The sequence below is a fragment of the Salvelinus fontinalis genome, chromosome 18 (assembly GCF_029448725.1).
Source record: "Salvelinus fontinalis isolate EN_2023a chromosome 18, ASM2944872v1, whole genome shotgun sequence".
Taxonomy (NCBI): Eukaryota; Metazoa; Chordata; class Actinopteri; order Salmoniformes; family Salmonidae; genus Salvelinus; species Salvelinus fontinalis.
Genome location: NC_074682.1, coordinates 31,795,085 through 31,814,129, shown reverse-complemented (window position 1 = coordinate 31,814,129; position 19,045 = coordinate 31,795,085). Strand labels below are relative to the sequence as shown.

General features: G+C 42.1%; 2 protein-coding genes across 5 annotated transcripts; both read right to left on the bottom strand.

The window, feature by feature from the left end:
- Positions 1-6,496: 6,496 nt before the first annotated feature.
- hdhd3 (haloacid dehalogenase-like hydrolase domain containing 3) lies at positions 6,497-12,249 on the bottom strand. 4 transcript variants are annotated; one of them, XM_055868967.1, is made up of 4 exons: positions 10,938-12,247; positions 10,574-10,633; positions 7,425-7,762; positions 6,497-7,208 (listed from the first exon to the last, which is right to left on the bottom strand). In XM_055868967.1, exons 2-4 carry the CDS (start codon positions 10,602-10,604, stop codon positions 6,813-6,815), a joined length of 765 nt encoding a protein of 254 aa, XP_055724942.1. In that variant the 5' UTR covers positions 10,605-10,633; positions 10,938-12,247; the 3' UTR covers positions 6,497-6,812. The 4 variants fall into 4 exon arrangements, with proteins under 4 accessions (XP_055724942.1, XP_055724941.1, XP_055724944.1 ...); XM_055868966.1 differs by having other exon boundaries at positions 11,942-12,247; XM_055868969.1 differs by lacking the exon at positions 10,574-10,633 and having other exon boundaries at positions 10,938-12,249.
- Positions 12,250-12,897: 648 nt separating this feature from the next.
- On the bottom strand, positions 12,898-18,188 carry trub2 (TruB pseudouridine (psi) synthase family member 2). The gene is made up of 8 exons (XM_055868965.1): positions 17,904-18,188; positions 17,105-17,242; positions 16,868-16,942; positions 15,109-15,170; positions 14,900-14,981; positions 14,719-14,791; positions 14,323-14,459; positions 12,898-13,493 (listed from the first exon to the last, which is right to left on the bottom strand). Exons 1-8 carry the CDS (start codon positions 18,019-18,021, stop codon positions 13,150-13,152), a joined length of 1,029 nt encoding a protein of 342 aa, XP_055724940.1. The 5' UTR covers positions 18,022-18,188; the 3' UTR covers positions 12,898-13,149.
- Between the last annotated feature and the right edge of the window lie 857 nt (positions 18,189-19,045).

Here is a 19,045-nt window from a genome sequence, read left to right as displayed (position 1 = left end):
TCAACAACGAGAAGCTAGTGGATTGTTGGAACGCAGTGTAGACTTACACCCGTCTATGACCCACTTTTTGATCCTCACTTGACTTTCTCTCTTTCTCCATACTCTATCCATTGCGTGCCGCCTCTTTTCACTCGCTACTTTCACCTGTTCTCTTACGGCAGTTGCCCTCTTTATTCAGAGCTCTGTCCACCCCCCCTTCTACTGAATATTTTAAAAGGCAGAATAAATGAAAAAAAAACTCAACTAAACCTCAGGCACAATTGAGGAATAAAGAGCCTCGGTCCTGAGTGATTTTTTTTTTTAGCTGAGGGAAGGAAAGGTTTTATTCTATTTACTTCCATGGCTATTTGTTTGCTTGTCCCCTGTTGAGTGAGAGTAGATGTCGCTACAAGGGGCTGAAGAAACTACGCCTGTACTTGTTCAGTGCATGAGTATAGCCTGTGTGACGTTGACTCACTATCTCCATTCATTTGGGTTTTTCAGTTGCAGATGTCTTTTGCTTGACCACCACCACTCGTATCCATCTTTTGCTCTACCCTTCCTATGTCTCCCTCCATGTGCTTTGTTTCCCAATCCCATTATGTTAACAATTGGATTTGTGTGGAGTCCTTATTTGGCAGAGCTACTAAAACCAGCTTTGAATTAAGATGCTCTTTTGGGGCATCCCTCCCTATGGATACCACAGGAGGCTGGTTGCTATTTAATTGGTGAGGATGGACTCATTCCAATGGCTGGCATGGAATGATTGGAATGGTATCAAACACATGGTTTCCACGTGGTTGATACCATTCCATTCACTCTATTCCAGCCCTTATTATGAGCCGTCCTCCCCTCAGCAGCCTCCTGTGATAGAGGATGAGTGGATAGAAAGAGGAGCATAATCAGATGGAGGAAAAGTGGAACAACCAAAGGCCGAGCTCTAATTCAGCTGTTATGGCCCTATAATGGAGACAATGATTTTGCCTAAAGCTCTTTGGTGCCTCTCAGGGCCACCTTTTTTCTTTTGGTGTTGGTTTTGAACTTCTGACCCTCCTCTGATCCAAACCCAACATTCCCAGCATCTGCCTTGGCGCAGATGGCAAGGCTAGGCTAGGAATAACAGTATTAGAGTTAAGTGAGCAAGCGCCAACTCCCCCGCCTAGCTGTCCATCCTCCCAGCCCGACGTTCCCTCTCTCCCCCTCGGATATAATCGCTGATTGTGCTCATACACATCATCATGATCTCTGCACTCAACATGTATGTAAACGCAGACGCTCTTCAGTGGGATATTTCTTTGTAAAAAGGGATCTACTGTTCTCGCAGTAACGGCTTAACCATGCACTGCGTCAATGGAAGAGTTATGTCGTGTCATCATTAAATTGAAGACTTATTTTATCAAATCAATTCTTTGTAATTATTATTACATGATAAACTAATCATGTAAATGTAACTAACTAGGAAGTATGGTCACCAAAGAATATCTTCAGATTAGTTATAATTTTCCTTCAGATATATCTTCAGATATTTTAATATCTGATCAATTAGTCTTCTAATTAATGAATTATTCTTTACCTCACGTTAGTCTCATTCCAAACGTTGTAAATTGTTGGTTATCTGCACAAACCCAGCCTCTAATATGAATCATCCATACATCAATTGTCTTAATCATTTTTTTACTAAGCAACTAACTAAATATGCATAAACAAACAAACAGATATGGTTACAAGGAAATTATAGGGGAGGTTCCTAGTGGGCTAAGCCGATATGACGGCTTGGTGGACAAAGGGAAGTGGGTGTGGACTGAGAAGGGTGGGAAAGACAAAAATATGTCACTACACAGTTGATAATTATATTCATTGAAATGCTAATCCTCTGCACATGAACGCGCACTCATTCGGGAATAATTGCAATCAATATATATTTACGCTCTGTGTCGTCGTGATCGCTGTTGGAATCATCCGTCTCTCTGCTTCCCTAAAGTCTTTCGTGGTTAGAATAGATACTTCAGAGTACCATTCAGAAATGTTCTTATAAAATAGATGTTTCGGCAGTTGTCGGTCTTCGCATCCCAGGTTAACAATTTCTAGCTGCAGACTAATATTTAGTATCTAAGATTTGCTCTCTTATTCTGTTGGGATCGAGTTTAACCATCTCCACCCGTGTAGCCAATGCTCCACGTGGTATGGTTAGGAATTCAACAACCATTACAGCCTTAGCTTGTAGGTTAGGTTTTTGTGGTCTCTACTCAAACCTTTGCACCCTCAGCTGACCGAGGTAAGCATGGTCTGAAGAGGAATTCTTCAGGTGGGTTTTATTCGTAACAGTAGAGAAGGGCTGTTCCATGACGCCAGATCATGTCTGTGCTCATGGGGGCGGGCCAATGACTTAGTTAAACTTGAAAGGGAATACAATTCTCTCACATTAACATCATTACACAAATAGTTTAATCCTACTCATTTTATACAATAATTAGACGAAAACCTCATAATGGAGGCACCTGTATAAACAGAGTTATGGTAATGTGGCTGTATTGTCTTTCATGAGGTCACAAACATGAAACAAAACAGACCGGGTCGTAGCTGGCTTCTCCACCTATACATCTCTCTCTCTATATATATTGCATGGCCAGGAGGAGAGTCTTCTCCAGGAATTTACAACCTGAGATAACAGGACCTGGGTGTAGGAGAGGGAGGGGTTTGCCACGCTCTATACCCAGAAAGGGCCACGTCATGACAGTTATATAGCGGATGTCAAACTCATTCCATGGAGGGCTGAATGTCTGCAGATTCTCTCCACCCTTGTACTTGATCGATGAATTAAGGTCACTAATAATTAAGGAACTCCCTGTTCCTGGTTGTCTAGGTCTTTAATTGAAAAGAAAAACTAAAAACCTTATGTTTTGTAGGACTTTGTCACCCCAATCATAATCACATCACAATTGTTTTTCTTAATTTGAACCCATTATATTTGAGTTCGTTGTCATTTGATCCAGTACAATACAACATTAAAATGAATGTATCATTGATTTAGACACCTTTTTCAACAAAACTCACTTGAGTTATTTGATTCTTATTCATGCCACGTCTTTAAATTAGACATTACAATATAACATACAATACTAGAACAAGATTAGAGGGTTTTCCCCCCTTATATGCAAATAAAAGGGAAAAATGTGGTACAATATCAGATATTTCTTTCATTTAGTATACAGTATAATAGTCTGCTATGCATACAAATAGAGAATGTACCCTTAACCCTCTGTTGGGATAGGGGGGTCTCATTATCTTTAGGTTAATGAGAACCCCCCCCCCCCCCCACTATTCCCCCCCTACCCAAATCAACACCATTATCTCAGGAACCCTAGACACATTTCAATTTGCATACCGCTCCAACAGATGACACAATCTCTATTACACTCCACACTACCCTTTCCCACCTGGACAAAAGGAACACCTATGTGAGAATGCTATTCATTGACTACAGCTCAGCATTCAACACCATAGAACAACATCAAGTTGTTCTTGATGTGCCGCCCTAAAGTGGTAAGGGTAGGTAACAACACATCTGCCACACTGAATACCGCCTGGTATGGCAACTGCTCGGCCTCCGACCACAAGGCACTACAGGGTAGTGTGTACGGCCGAGTACATCACTGGGACCAAGCTTCCTGCCATCCAGGACCTCTATACCAGGCGGTGTCAGAGGAAGGCCCTAAAAATTGCCAAAGACTCCAGCCACCCTACTCATAGACTGTTCTCTCTGCTACCGCACTGCATGTCTAGGTCCAAAAGGCTTCTTAAAAGCTTATACCCCCAAGCGATAAGACTCCTGAACAGCAAATCAAATGGCTACCAGAACTATTTGCATTATTGCTCTTTAATATTTATAAATGTTCTACCTAGGTTTGTCTTAGTAAATATTTCACCTTATTTTTCTTAACTGCATTGTTGGTTAAGGGCTTTTAAGCATTTCACTAATACAACACCTGTTGTATTCGACGCATGTAACATTTAAATTTGATTTGACCTACATTGCATTTGGAAAGTACTCAGACCCTCTTGAATTTTTCCATTTTGTTGTTACAGCATTATTTTAAAATTTATTAAATTGAAGATGTTTTTTTTTACATAAAATACCCCACAATGACAAAGCAAAAACATGCTTAGACATTTTTTGCAAAATGTATTAAAAATAAAAACTGAAATTACATTTGCGTAAGTATTCCGATCCTTTACTCAGTACTTTGTTGAAGCACCTTTGACAGTGATTACAGCCTCTAGTCTTCTTGGGTATGACGCTACAAGCTTGGCACACCTGTAATTGGGGAGTTTCTCCCATTCTTCTCTGCAGATCGTCTCAAGCTCTGTCAGGTTTGACGGGGAGCGTTGCTGAAAAGCTATTTTCATTTCTCTCTAGAGATGTTCGATTGGGTTCAAGTCCGGGCTCTGGCTGGGCCACTCAAAGACATTGTCCTGAAGCCACTCCTGCATTGTCTTGGCTGTGTGCTTAGGGTCGTTGTCCTGTTGGAAGGTGAACCTTCGCCCCAGTCTGAGGTCCTGAGCGCTCTGGAGCAGGTTTTTAATCAAGGATGCTCTGTACTTTGCTCCGTTCATCTTTCCCTCGATCCTGACTAGTCTCCTAGTCTCTGTCGCAGAAAAACATCCCCCCAGCAGGATGCTGCCACCATCATGCTTCACCGTAGGGATGGTGCCAGGTTTCCTCCAGACGTGACACTTGGCATTCAGCCCAAAGTTTTCAATCTTGGTTTCATCAGACCAGAGAATCTTGTTTCTCATGGACAGAGTCCTTTAGGTGCCTTTTGGCAAACTCCAAGCGGGCTGTCATGTGCCTTTTACTGAGGAGTGGCTTCCATCTGGCCACTCAACCATAAAGGCCTGACTGGTGGAGTGCTGCAGAGATGGTTGTCCTTCTGGAAGGTTCTCCCATCTCCACAGAGGAGCTCTATCAGAGTGACCATCGGGTTCTTGGTCACCTCCCTGACCAAGGCCCTTCTCCCCCGATTGCTCAGTTTGGCCGGGCGGCCAGCTCTAGGAAGAGTCTTAGTGTTTCCAAACTTCTTCCATTTAAGAATGATGGAAGCCACTGTGCTCTTAGGGACCTTCAATGCTGCATAAATGTGTTGGTACCCTTCCCCAGATCTGTGCCTCAACACGATCCTGTCTCGGAACTCTACGGACAATTCCTTTTGACTCCATGGCTTGATTTTTGCTCTGGCATGCACTGTCAACTGTGCAAACTTTTTATATAGACAGGTGTGTGCGCCTTTCCAAACCATGTCCAATCAATTGAATTTACCAAAGGTGGACTCCAATCAAGTTATAGAAACAGGATGAACCTGAGCTCAATTTTGAGTCTCACAGCAAAGGGTCTGAATAATTATGTAAATATTTATAAATAAATGTATAAACCTTTGTTCACTTTGTCACTATGGGGTATTGTGTGTAGACTGAGGAAAAAAGTATTTAATTAATTTTAGAATAAGGCTTTAACGTAACAAAATGTGGAAAAAGACTAGGTCTGAGTACTTTACGAATGCACCGTATACAATCAGCTGACCTATAGACAAAGGAACTTGTATCTTACTCTATAATTATATAGCATGTGTTCTATGACGTAAAAGTATTTAATCACATTTAAAGAGACGTTAATTTGGCTCCCTGACTTGCATACTGCTAGGCTACTGCTTTTTGAGCTCCAGACAACAATTATCTGTGGAGAAGTTATTTTCTGTAGAGAAAAAGATCTCTGAAGATGGGAATTTCCTCACTGCAGTAACAATAGGCAGTGAGGTGTGAGCCTCATTCTGGTACACGCTTAATTTAAGTTCGTTGGGGAGGACGAGCTCATAGTAACACTCAGTGTTGAAAATGTTAGCTCCTGAATCAACACAAAGAATGTTACATTGAAAAGGTAACACTGGCCAATTTGCTGTGTAACAAAAGAGCTCTACTATAATGAAAGACCAACAAGAATTCATGCCTTTTAGGCCAAAACTACACAACACTGAAAATAGGCTTTAATGGATAGCGGTATGCTTTTCACTGGGTTGTACTGAATGGTGTGACGGACCACCCATGCAAACAAATAAAGACTGGTTCCTGCCGTCAGAGTGGATGCACTTTGGAGTGCTTCTCTCAATCATAGCTTTTTATGTCAGATAACAGTTTTGACTGGATGTGATGCAGTTAATGTCAGAAGTGACTAGCAGGTTTGGAGAACCTATGTAGCAGGTTAGGAGAACCTATGTAGCAGGTTAGGAGAACCTATGTAGCAGGTTAGGAGAATTAGGTTAAGGTTAGGTAAAATGCAAAAAAAATCTTCCTGATGCAACTCCAACATGCAACTTTTGATATCACTTTGACATTAGCAGCATCACATCTAGCCACGACCATAAATAACCGGCCCGATTCCTCCTCGTCTCAGCTCAAGTGAGCTGAAATCTAATGCTGTATGAAAAAATGTATTAATTTCCAAGAGAGGAGTTAAGTCGTAGAAGAATGTAGCACTGGCTGTAGAACAGGCATTTTTATTTATTGAACATAATCCATTAATTGGAGGGTGTCACAATGTGATATAAAACGTATTGGCGAAATAAGTTATGAAAACATTAGATAAATTATATGTACATATTTAGATAATCTAAAAGTGGTCATTGCATATGTTAAGTTTTGGGGCTAGTTTCACTGCCATAGATTAAGGCTTGGATTTTATATATATTTTTTTTATACTTTAATGTCAAGTGCAGTGAAATGTTGGCACAGTGCGCTTTGTTTGAATCCTGGCTTGAGTTTACTTGTGTAATAGATAACATTTAGTCCATATGTTGCTGGAGACATGCAGGTAGCTCCTCCAGGGTCTTTAATCGATGCTGTGGGGGAACATCAGGGTATTTATTCCTGCCCTGTCTGTCCAGCAAGTACCCATGGAGGCCCAGTGACCGAGAGGTCACATAGTCATAGACATAATGGTCCCCAATGTGCGCTACACTCGCGGCTGTTACGCCACATTTCTCTAGTGCCTGGTGGAAGATTGCTGGGTTAGGCTTGGCTATACCGGCCTCCTCTGAGGTGAGCAGGAAGCTGAAGTGAGACAGTAGGCCACAGCCTCGTAGAATCCCCTCCAGGCGATTGTCAAAGTTGGACACCACACCCTGCTTCAGTCCCAGGGAGGATATGCTCTCCAGGGTCTTCGCTGAGTCTGGAAATACCTTAGGACGGAAGATACAGGCTATTAATTTCACAATGTGGCACAATTGTTCCAATTGATAGATGTTGAGGATGGTTTACATTTAAACTATTTTAATGAATGCATGTAGGTATACAAGATCATTTTGCGCAATCATAATATCACATTTTTGGAGATGTTACATGAATTATACAACATACTATAATGCTGATAGAAACAATTATTATAATCCCCTCACCTCCCAGTTATTAGGGCTGCAGAAGCCATGATACAAGTTGTGGGCCAGTGTGTCCAGTAGGGCTGCGTCCTGTACTCTACACTGGGCGAAGGTGTCCCGAACCACTCCCATCCACCAGGCCTTCCCTCCCAGGCCCTGGGCAGTACCGTAGTTGGGGTAGAGTTTGGAGTACTGGTGGAAGGACTGGCGGAAGGCAGCCTCCACCTCTGTAGGGTTAAGACTGAAACCTGCTGTTCGCTTGACCTCCTGGCAGTACTGCTCTCCGACAGAACTGCGCACCTTCAGCAGGGTGTCTTTCACATCCCACAGCACCCAACGCAGTGGCACACGCATCACACCTGCCACAGAAATAGACACATCCACACCCATCTCATGTTGTAGATGTAGCTGAGATGGAGGAAATCAGTAAAAGTATGAAAAATGGGAAGTCTACTTTCACTGCATTGACAAAAAGAAAATTTGACGAAATAGCTAAGGCTGCAAAATAAAGCACAAAAAAGCTCTGGAAGGCACAAAGTCCAGATACTGTTTTATTTCTAACTGAATGATCCCACAGTGATAGATACTGACTTTTTTGTTAGTTGCTCAATGATAACACCACATAGTGGTGCCTGGAGAAGTGAGTATACTCTAATTGAGCAAAACATTTCCCAAATGGCCTGCCCGGTGAAAGAAAGATGCTCTGTGTGAAAATGTATGAGAAACAGTGACATACACTCTGAATGACCTACAACTATCTTTCACAGTCAGGCCAACCCATACTGTGCAGGTAGGCCTACTAGTGAAACAGATAAATGGAGGCTGTCAACTAAGCCAGAAATTTGCAGGTTTCTGATTGGTAAAAAATGTTTCTGGTTTTCGCTCTCTAAGTCACCATTTTTTAATAGAAAAAACAACTAAATAGGATGTTCTATGTCCATAACAATGCTTAAACCACATCAGGAGACCACTAAGGTCTGGGAATTGTATTTGTTGTTGTGTAGTTATCGTCTAATTTAAGTGGCAGGCACCTAGAACTGCTGTTTGGTTAGCAGTGTTTCTGAGATGTTGTTAACAAAACAAATGTCCACTGGATTGATGCAGATAATCATGATATCATTCTGCCAGGTAGGCAAAGACTACTTTATAGCTAGTTAACATTTTAAATTGAGAGTTTTTGGGAAAGCCTTTCCATCTACCAGAAGAAGGTTAGGTCTACCATTAGCATCAGGTCTACCATTAGCATCGCTATAGTTTTCCTTCCTTACGTTTTATTTCATGACATTATGAGGCATGTTTTGCCTTGCTTCATAGTAGCCTGTAGCCAAAATCCCACCATAGAAACATGGAGACAATTATTTTATAAAGACCTCAATGTTCACCTGTTCTATTGGCTTACTTTAAACTTTATTTCATTGTCTAGCAGCCAAAGGTATGATCCTAGTCATATTAGCAACCCATGAGAGTTGTAAGTTGTTGCATCTTTAGAGCTCCCTTCTTTCTAAAATTTCTAATGGATATTTCTATCTCTGTCTATGAAACTGCTTTCAGGTATGGTTGGAGCACATTTTAGAATTATTTTCCTGTAAATTGCATTTTGGAACATTCGCATGTAGGCCTGCACCGTGTGCACATTGCTGCACCTTAAATGTGAAGAAATAATAGTTAATCAACATTTTAAGCTAAACATTCTGATATGTTACATCAACCTTATTAATTGATATGACATATACCTCCACTAGACCACTACACTAGGCTACTTTGATACGCATCGAGGGGATTAAGAAGTGAGTATACGCAATGCCCATTGAAAAATAAGTGGCTATACGGTGTATACCCTCCACTACACCACTGACAACACACCTAGGGGCATGTGTACCGAGACTGCTTGCGTTACACGCGTTATTACATGCTGACGTTCGTCATGGTGTATACTTTTTAACCATGAAACAAATCAAATTTTATTTGTCACATACTTTGTAAACAACAGACTAACAGTGAAATGCTTAGTTACGAGCCCTTTCCAACAATGCAGAGAATACAAATAAATAATAGAACAATTATAACAAGAAGAATAAATACATAATGAGTAACGATAAATTGGCTATATACACGGGGTACCAGTACCGAGTCGAGGTGCAGAGGTAGTTAGCGACACCGTGTGCTATGTGGGGTGATCAGGGACATAAGCCTAGGCAACCGTACCACCTGACATGATACCAACGCCTTACTAGCGTGTACGTGATGCCTGCATCGCGTATTAATGAAAGTCATAATGTGAATAGTTTATATTTATATTAATTAAATCTCAACCATAAATGTTAGAAACTTACAATTTTTTCCATGCAAGCAGACGTTCCAACGTAGACACACTGAACTATAGTGTAGCCTACGGCTTGTGTATTTCCTGTTATCGCTAATGGCCTAGAAAAGATGATGCCCAATCTATCTGTCTTTCCCTCAACACCTCATGGCATGTTATGTTATCTTATCTCGCTGTATACAGATCTAAATGTTGTTAGCCAATCACAGACTGTGTTGTTACCAGTGCGACAGACAACCAAAAACAGTTGTGTCCACAGCTTTCAGAGTTCATAGGTGCTATTAGGGATCCTTGGGATGTCCCTTCAGTCGAATAGAGCAGTTCATAGACTTTCCCAGAGGGTCTGCGCTAATCGGAATCCTTGGGATGTCCCTCCCTCTTTTCAGTACAGAGGGAGCCCCTGAACTAGGCAGTTAACCCACTGTTCCTAGGCCATCATTGAAAATAAGAATTTGTTCTTAACCGACTTGCCTAGTTAAAAAGGTACAAAGTAAAACAAAATAAAAAAGTATAATATTGTAAATTGGTCAAGTTTAGTGTTAGTATAAGGACGTCCCAAGGAATCCGGATTGCAGTGACCGTACATAAAGTGAGAGACTGGCACGGTATTTGAGAGCTCGGCGGGGACACATTCATTCATTCTTGTTTTGTTTTTTTACAAGCGACAGAAGCGATTTGAGTATCTGCCCCAGATAGTTTCATTAGAAACTATGAAAATAATTACCAAGATTTACTTGATCCAATTGAGAAGTAAGTAGGCTATATTTAAGTTGTGATATCGTTAAGAAATACAGTGGGGAGAACAAGTTTTTGATACACTGTTGATTTTGCAGGTTTTCCTACTTACAAAGCATGTAGAGGTCTGTAATTTGTATCATAGGTACACTTCAACCACGAGAGACGGAATCTAAAACAAAAATCCAGAAAATCACATTGTATGATTTTTAAGTAATTAATTTGCATTTTATTGCATGACATAAGTATTTGATACATCAGAAAAGCAGAACTTAATATTTGGTACAGAAACCTTTGTTTGCAATTACAGAGATCATACATTTCCTGTAGTTTTTGACCAGGTTTGCACACACTGGAGCAGGGATTTTGGCCCACTCCTCCATACAGACCTTCTCCAGATCAGGCTTAATTCTGGCATGAATCACACCCCATAGTGTGCTGGCTAGCTAGCACAAAGTGTCACTCCCACCTCTCACCTGCTGTGTCCCGGAGTCCTCCTTAGGACTAGCTGGAAAAACTGGCACAGTGTCCTTTGCGCCAAAATTCTGAACACCAGCCCTCGGCATCGTTAACAGAACTGCAGGAAAACAGTGCCCATTGTCACCCCATCCCTTCTTCTGTGGGTTTAATCGACGGCTGGTATCCAACGTTATTGTTCAATAACGCCACCTACTGTACTGGATTGCTTCTGCCTTCCCTAACCTAAAAGTGTACTTATAGAAGTATAAAGAGGGGTTCCTGCAGATACAGGAATGCAGGCCGAAATTGCACCCTTCTCTTTCTCTAAGGCCTAAACACATCACTACTGAGGGCGCAAGACGAGCAAATAATCAGAGGCGCAAGCAGTAGTTTTCCCACGGAAATGCTGGTAATGTTAGCTAGCTAGTGTCGTAGTAGTGTGTCAATGGCAATAGCGGCTGTTATTAGCTCCCATGTGGATGTTGCTGCTAATTTGTTAGCACCACCCTTTTAACTTTCAAACTTTGTTTACAAATGATAATTTGGTGAATGGCACTTTTTTTGCAGCTCACTTGATGTTTGCGATCTCTGAAAATAATGACTATGAGACATTGCTGCATTTAAACTTTAGATCACTGGTTAGTGTGATGGTCATAAAATAACTTTTGTTAATTTCATTTGGGAAATTAAATGGTTGTGCTTTTGTATTGTTATGATTTTCTGTCTCCGAGGCTCGGCCAGGCCTGTTTTCATTCCTCCTTCAGTAGAACTAGAATTTTCAGACTACAGAAGAAATAATAAATGATACTATGTTTTCTGTTATTTTCTTGATTTGAGTTTGATACAACGTATTGGAAGATTTTTGGTCCCTATGAAGACTAGGGCCATAGTTACGGTTCGCCACTGATTTATAGGTAGGGATAAAGTGACTAAGCAACAGGATAAACAGTAGCAGCAGCATATATGACAACATCGGAGTTAAATGATATGCCAAGGAAGATAACCGAAGTGTGTATCGTACCTGATCACTCTCGACGGTACAATCACAGACAGAAGAAGGGTTAGTTACCAGTATATTTGCTACTATGCAACGAGAGGTATACTCTTACTGCCAGTCGGTTCTAGGGTGCAGCACTTCAAATATCACCACGGAATCTCTTGCACAGAAGGAAGGGTTCCATTTGAGTCCTGCACTCAAACATGTAGCCTACCGTGTAATGTTTGTTGTGTTAATCCTTTGCATAAATGTATTTTAATACTGAGGTTGGACAAAAAGTTAAAGGACGTTCAAAATAGAGTGAATACATTCTAAATTGTGACAAATAACTGTGCTTGTGCTGCCATCTAATGTTGGGATAGCCCAATATGTGCTTTCTCTTAATAAGGAGCCTGTCTTAAGGTTCAAGGACCTTGTATGTTATTTTAGAAGTAGACTGGCTCTGGCAGCAAAATATTCTATTTAAACGTGAATCGATTCTCAATTGCGATACGGTTCTAGAAACAGAAGCCCGTTACGTTCGTTCATATAACATCTAAATAATTTAACGCAAAATATACACTGTTTACCGGCTTTATCAGTTGCAGCCGACAGTATTTTTCAGTAACAACACGTTTCTGGTGGCCTTTTCCCATTACATACACAGGCGTTCAGAGCACGATAGATTGCTAAAAAGGTGTATCAATTTAACCTTTGGTTTTTTAAACTTATTGCGTGCTGATATGAAAGATAAGGTCATTGTGTTTCCAAAACTGTACTGCAAGCAATGCGTGTTAATGTTCAAAACAAGCGTCAAGGATCTTAACAAAACCCCAATACAGAAGACGCCTTCACCCAATCAATGACTTATGAGTAATGTAATGGAACAGAATCATGATCAAGGGCTAATGTTGGGATGGCTCAAGCTACTTACTGGTGTTTCTTATAACTAAGAATATGTATACATTTATTAGCTCCCCCTACAGATTGAGATTATCACATAATTTGGTATATTTTAATTTAAAAGAACAGATAGACTGTTACAAACAGGTCATATATTGGCATAAAGAAAGCAGACATTGCGCATGAAAATAAAAATTGGCTTTCCAACAGCCACATCTTCATTAGCCTAGGCTCCAGGCTTCGCACTCGTAAGTGAGGCGCAAGCCTGTGACAGAGGCTACATCTTCATTGACTAAAACCAGTATGTTTTGAGGCTGATGTAGCTTTCAAGGATATCTATTCCAAGGACATCAAGAGCCAAATGCTTTTGAGGTCATTACAGAGTGTAACCGGTGGGAATCACCAGTGACTGCTGCTTCTTCTGACATCTCCTGTCTCTGACTGGCTGTTCCTGTATCCTTCCCTGGCTGTGTGTGCTTGGCTTTGCTAGCCTTTCTGGAAGAGCGGTACTGTCTGATGGCCTGTATGACATCTGGGGAAGTCCAGTGTTGATGGGTCAAGGCGTGTTGTATGGTGAAGGGTCCGTCTCGAGTGCGGCGCACTCCCTTACACACAGCCGTGCTGCGGAGCTCCAAGCCCACTTCATGCAGGATTCTGCACAGGTACCGCTGGGTTTCATTCAAACACTGCACCTCTGTGAGAGGGAGAAAACTGGTTAATGAAATGTACAAAACTGAATTAGCAAGTTTCAAGTTGTATTAGTCGTATGTGCGGGACATGCATGGTATACATTGTCCAACGAAATGCTTACTTGCAGGTTCCTTCTTGACAATGCAATAACAATATGAAATAGTAAAAAAATAACAATATGAACAAAGTAAATGGCAGTAGAATAGAATTACCATTTGAGAAATATGTATAATACAGAAAGGCACAATTTATAGTACCATATTTACACATGTATTGGGTAAGGGGGAGGGGAGTGTATACATTGAATTGAGCACTGGGCAATTCCACGATAACAGATTTGATTTATAGTACAATATTTACACATGCATTAGGGAAAGAGGGTCAAGTGTATAAATTGAATTGAGCACTGGGCAGTTGCACGGTACCATAATAATGTATGTCAAACAAAAACCAATGATTGCAAAGTTAAACAAACCATACAACTATGCACAATAACTACTTTTAACAATTTATACTGTAGTTCTTGTGCATAGAGTTGTATGGTTTGTTTAACTTTGCAATCATTGGTTTGGCATACATTTTAAAGTGAAAAATCATTCTCAGTGTCACTTGGTCATCATGGAATTGCCCCACTATTCAAGAATACCGGATACATATCTAATGCAACGAGGTGTCTGTTGCAGTTCATCAGTTAGAAAGAGCCATGTGCCATGTCCTATTGCATGCGAGTGTGTCCCTGTGTCTTTGTGTGTACTGGTACTGTGTGTGATCAAGTGTCTATCTAGCAGGGTGTTGTACAGTACAGGTGAAACTGGAGGTGGCAATACATTTACCCAAGGTAAAATGGGGTGGTTGGAAGTGTAATAAACGCAGGCCTGTCATAATAGGGGGAGACTTCCCATCGGGACGCAGTTCCCCCTTCACAGCCAGCTCATAGGCCCCCTGGGTGCTCATGTCCACCTTAGAGTACCTGCCAGAACAAACAGTTATCCTACACTGCTCCACACACTAGGTATAGCAAAAATAACAAATAAGCTTTCACTGGCACTGACAACAACTGACTGGCACTTATATCACAGCATTAGTTTGGTAAGTAATGGGGTTGAATTGGTACAGGTCTATGGGAATGCTCTAATTGCAATACACCTTGGTTCAGTGAGTAGATAAAGTAAGGTGAACAGAGAGGGATAAGAGGTGGACCACAGAACTAGAATGAATGGTGGACGTACGTGAGCAGGGCTTTCTGATTGGATCCTTGCATCATGGCCAGGACTCTCTCCAGCTTGTCCCGTGTGATGTGATCTGGAAGGCATGTCAAGGGTTGCTACACAGTCAAGATAATGTTTTTATAGATTCTGTATTTATTTCAATAAGGTGAAAGGCAAAAAAATAAAGTGCTGCTGTACCTACCATATGTGGTCCTCTCTATGAGGCGGCCCGTGTGAGAGAAATTATCTGTGGCCATCCCCAATTCACCTTCCAATGTATAATCCTGAATAAATTATTGAAAGTTGAGCAAGAAATGCATCATGACAATCAGAACGATGCCATATGGATTTTCCACCTCCAATAAACTGTATGCTCTTTTACTTGTAACATAAATAGAGATGAACGCTTACTCTAGTGACATGAGATCTGTAGAGATCAGTCAGAGCCTTGTTTGCCTGGCCAACACCTAGAACTGAGGAGAAACAGATGCTATGATGATGTAATGATCAAACATAAACTTATATTGGTGCAGTAATGCCGGCCCGATGTGGTTCAAATGAGCATATCCCTCAGCAATATACACTGCTCAAAAAAATAAAGGGAACACTTAAACAACACAATGTAACCCCAAGTCAATCATACTTCTGTGAAATCAAACTGTCCACTTAGGAAGCAACACTGATTGACAATACATTTCACATGCTGTTGTGCAAATGGAATAGACAAAAGGTGGAAATTATAGGCAATTAGCAAGACACCCCCAATTAAGGAGTGATTCTGCAGGTGGTGACCACAGACCACTTCTCAGTTCCTATGCTTCCTGGCTGATGTTTTGGTCACTTTTGAATGCTGGCGGTGCTCTCACTCTAGTGGTAGCATGAGACGGAGACTACAACCCACACAAGTGGCTCAGGTAGTGCAGCTCATCCAGGATGGCACATCAATGCGAGCTGTGGCAAGAAGGTTTGCTGTGTCTGTCAGCATAGTGTCCAGAGCATGGCGGCGCTACCAGGAGACAGGCCAGTACATCAGGAGACGTGGAGGAGGCCGTAGGAGGGCAACAACCCAGCAGCAGGACCGCTACCTCCGCCTTTGTGCAAGGAGGAGCACTGCCAGAGCCCTGCAAAATGACCTCCAGCAGGCCACAAATGTGCATGTCTGCTCAAACGGTCAGAAACAGACGCCATGAGGGTGGTATGAGGGCCCGACGTCCACAGGTGGAGGTTGTGCTTACAGCCCAACACCGTGCAGGACGTTTGGCATTTGCCAGAGAACACCAAGATTGGCAAATTCACCACTGGCGCCCTGTGCTCTTCACAGATGAAAGCAGGTTCACACTGAGCACGTGACAGAGTCTGGAGACGCCGTGGAGAACGTTCTGCTGCCTACAACATCCTCCAGCATGACCGGTTTAGCGGTGGGTCAGTCATGGTGTGGGGTGGCATTTCTTTGTGGGGCCGCACAGCCCTCCATGTGCTCGCCAGAGGTAGCCTGACTGCCATTAGGTACCGAGATGAGATCCTCAGAGCCCTTGTGAGACCATATGCTGACACATGCACATTTGTGGCCTGCTGGAGGTCATTTTGCAGGGCTCTGGCAGTGCTCCTCCTTGCACAAAGGCGGAGGTAGCGGTCCTGCTGCTGGGTTGTTGCCCTCCTACGGCCTCCTCCACGTGTCCTGATGTACTGGCCTGTCTCCTGGTAGCGCCTCCATGCTCTGGACACTATGCTGACAGACACAGCAAACCTTCTTGCCACAGCTCGCATTGATGTGCCATCCTGGATGAGCTGCACTACCTGAGCCACTTGTGTGGGTTGTAGACTCCGTCTCATGCTACCACTAGAGTGAGAGCACCGCCAGCATTCAAAAGTGACCAAAACATCAGCCAGGAAGCATAGGAACTGAGAAGTGGTCTGTGGTCACCACCTGCAGAATCACTCCTTAATTGGGGGTGTCTTGCTAATTGCCTATAATTTCCACCTGTTGTCTAATCCATTTGCACAACAGCATGTGAAATTTATTGTCAATCAGTGTTGCTTCCTAAGTGGACAGTTTGATTTCACAGAAGTGTGATTGACTTGGAGTTACATTGTGTTTAAGTGTTCCCTTTATTTTTTTGAGCAGTGTATATATTTTTTGTAATTTGGAGGACATGACAGAAAGTCACACCTAGAACTCCAGACGAGAATACGTCCAGGCGATGTCCCACTCCTACTCCTATGTGCTGGAACTCAGGTCCACTCACTGACAAGAAAACAGTAAGATCGTTATTGAATTCACACGAATCCAGCATCATTACGATATGGAGAGCCTCACCTTTAAAGTACATGTGAATGCACTTATAGGTTGTGTAAGGGACAGGTCATGAAAGACTTGGAAGTGATTGTACAGTGAACCTGAACATACCCAGAGGGTGATGAGCCAGAGCTGGGACAGAGGCTGCAGACAGGGTGAGCTCATTGGAACCCTCAGCCACAACAGTGGTGGGCTCAGCCAGGAACTGGACCCGCTGACGAGGGGCTGGAGGAGGGGCAGCATTTATCCCTTTGGAGAGAGATTGCATCAACATCATCATCATCAGTCCCGTCTGACTCAGTTAGTAGAGCATGGCGGTTGAAATGCCAGGGTTGTGGCTTCGATTCCCAGGGGGACCAGGACGAGTATTTTTTATGAAAATGTATGCTCTTGCTACTGGATAAGAGCGTCTGCTAAATGACTAGAAATGTAAGATGTAAAATGATTCTCTAATTTCCTTCAACTGCACTGCTGTGAATGAACTGGACATGTGACAGGAAATCCCTTGCTGGCATTTCTTGTCAAGTGGTAAACCCATTAGGTAACAGCAGTAGCAACTCAACCATATAACGTTACTACTAAACATTACCGGCTCTCTAAAATGTCGGGTAAACAATACTTTCCTGTGGATATTTTGTCTCAAATTACGAGCAGCTATTGTGCAAACCGCACAGACAACATGTAGAGTAAGTTTAAATGTAACGTTAATTTTATTCAACATTCTGGCTTGTAATGTACATTTACACGATTTTGCAGGCATTATTTCCAGGCTGAATATACCAATAATTGTGTACTACAGCCTGATTAATCAAACTACAATTAAGCATGCAATTATCAAAATAACAGCATGGGGGATTATGTTGCATTTGTAGTGCAAAAGTAGATGCTAGTGTCAGTAACGTTACAGTACCTTTGAGCAGGTTTGTCTCGACGGTATCCCGGACGAGTTTCCAGTGGACACCGGGGGGTTTGTAAATGGAAAACAATCCCTCTAGTTTATGAAACAGGCGAGCAGATGGCGTCGTCATGACGCTAGATCTAAACAAATATTGTCCAGCATTTGTTACCCATAAACGGTGTTAAATAACGCTGTACTTGGTCAAATTTCACATAAACGCAGTTCCAACCTGGCAATGTTTCACATCTCGGCAATGTCAACATGTGGAACTAATGCTCACGCGTAGATGTGACTTAGATATTCCAGAACACTGCCGCCTAACGAGCTGGAGTGGTTACTTCACTTGCCTTGGCCACTTTAACAAATGTTTCCCATGCCAATAAAGCCCTTGAATTGAATTTAAATTGAATTGTATTTATTTAAACCTAAACCCAAGTAAATAAATGTTAGAGTTAGAGTTGTCAAAATAATAGAATATAATAAAACTTTATTGTTAATCCAGGATGGACATTTTTCTTTGGCATCACCTTCCATTAAAAGGATCATATACACATACATTCTCACACCATACACACCAGTCATGTTGCATACACTAAAATCAGAGGACATTGATACATTCATTCACAACTGACTGCTGTCTCAACTGCACTGGATAGATATGTATATATACTGATACAATTTACTTTGCATTTAGTTGTCCAACTGCACAAGGAACGAATGTTTGAACACCTTCTTCCATGGACATTCTGAAGCACCGGCCAGAGGGAAGCCTCTCGAACTGAGGGTGTAGAGGGTGGGAGGGGTCGGCAATGACAGCCGGTGCCTTCTTTTTGCTTGCCTTGTGGAACAGACTGCTCAAATGTGCCTGTGGTCGACCAATTATTTTTTACTATTCTGTTCAGTTTGCTTTTGCTCTTCACGCTCAGATTACCATATCAGACTGTCATGTTGAACGTGAGGATGCTCTCCACCAAGCTGCTGTACACACTCTCCAGAACATCCTGGCTGACCTCAATTTCCTCATTAAAAACAGGCGCTGGCTTGCTTTAAAAAAAATACAGTCTGCAAACTCAGCTTGTTATCAATTTGTATTCCTAGGTATTTGACTAACCTCGACTAACCGGTGGTCCCGCACATTGACTCTGTACCATGTA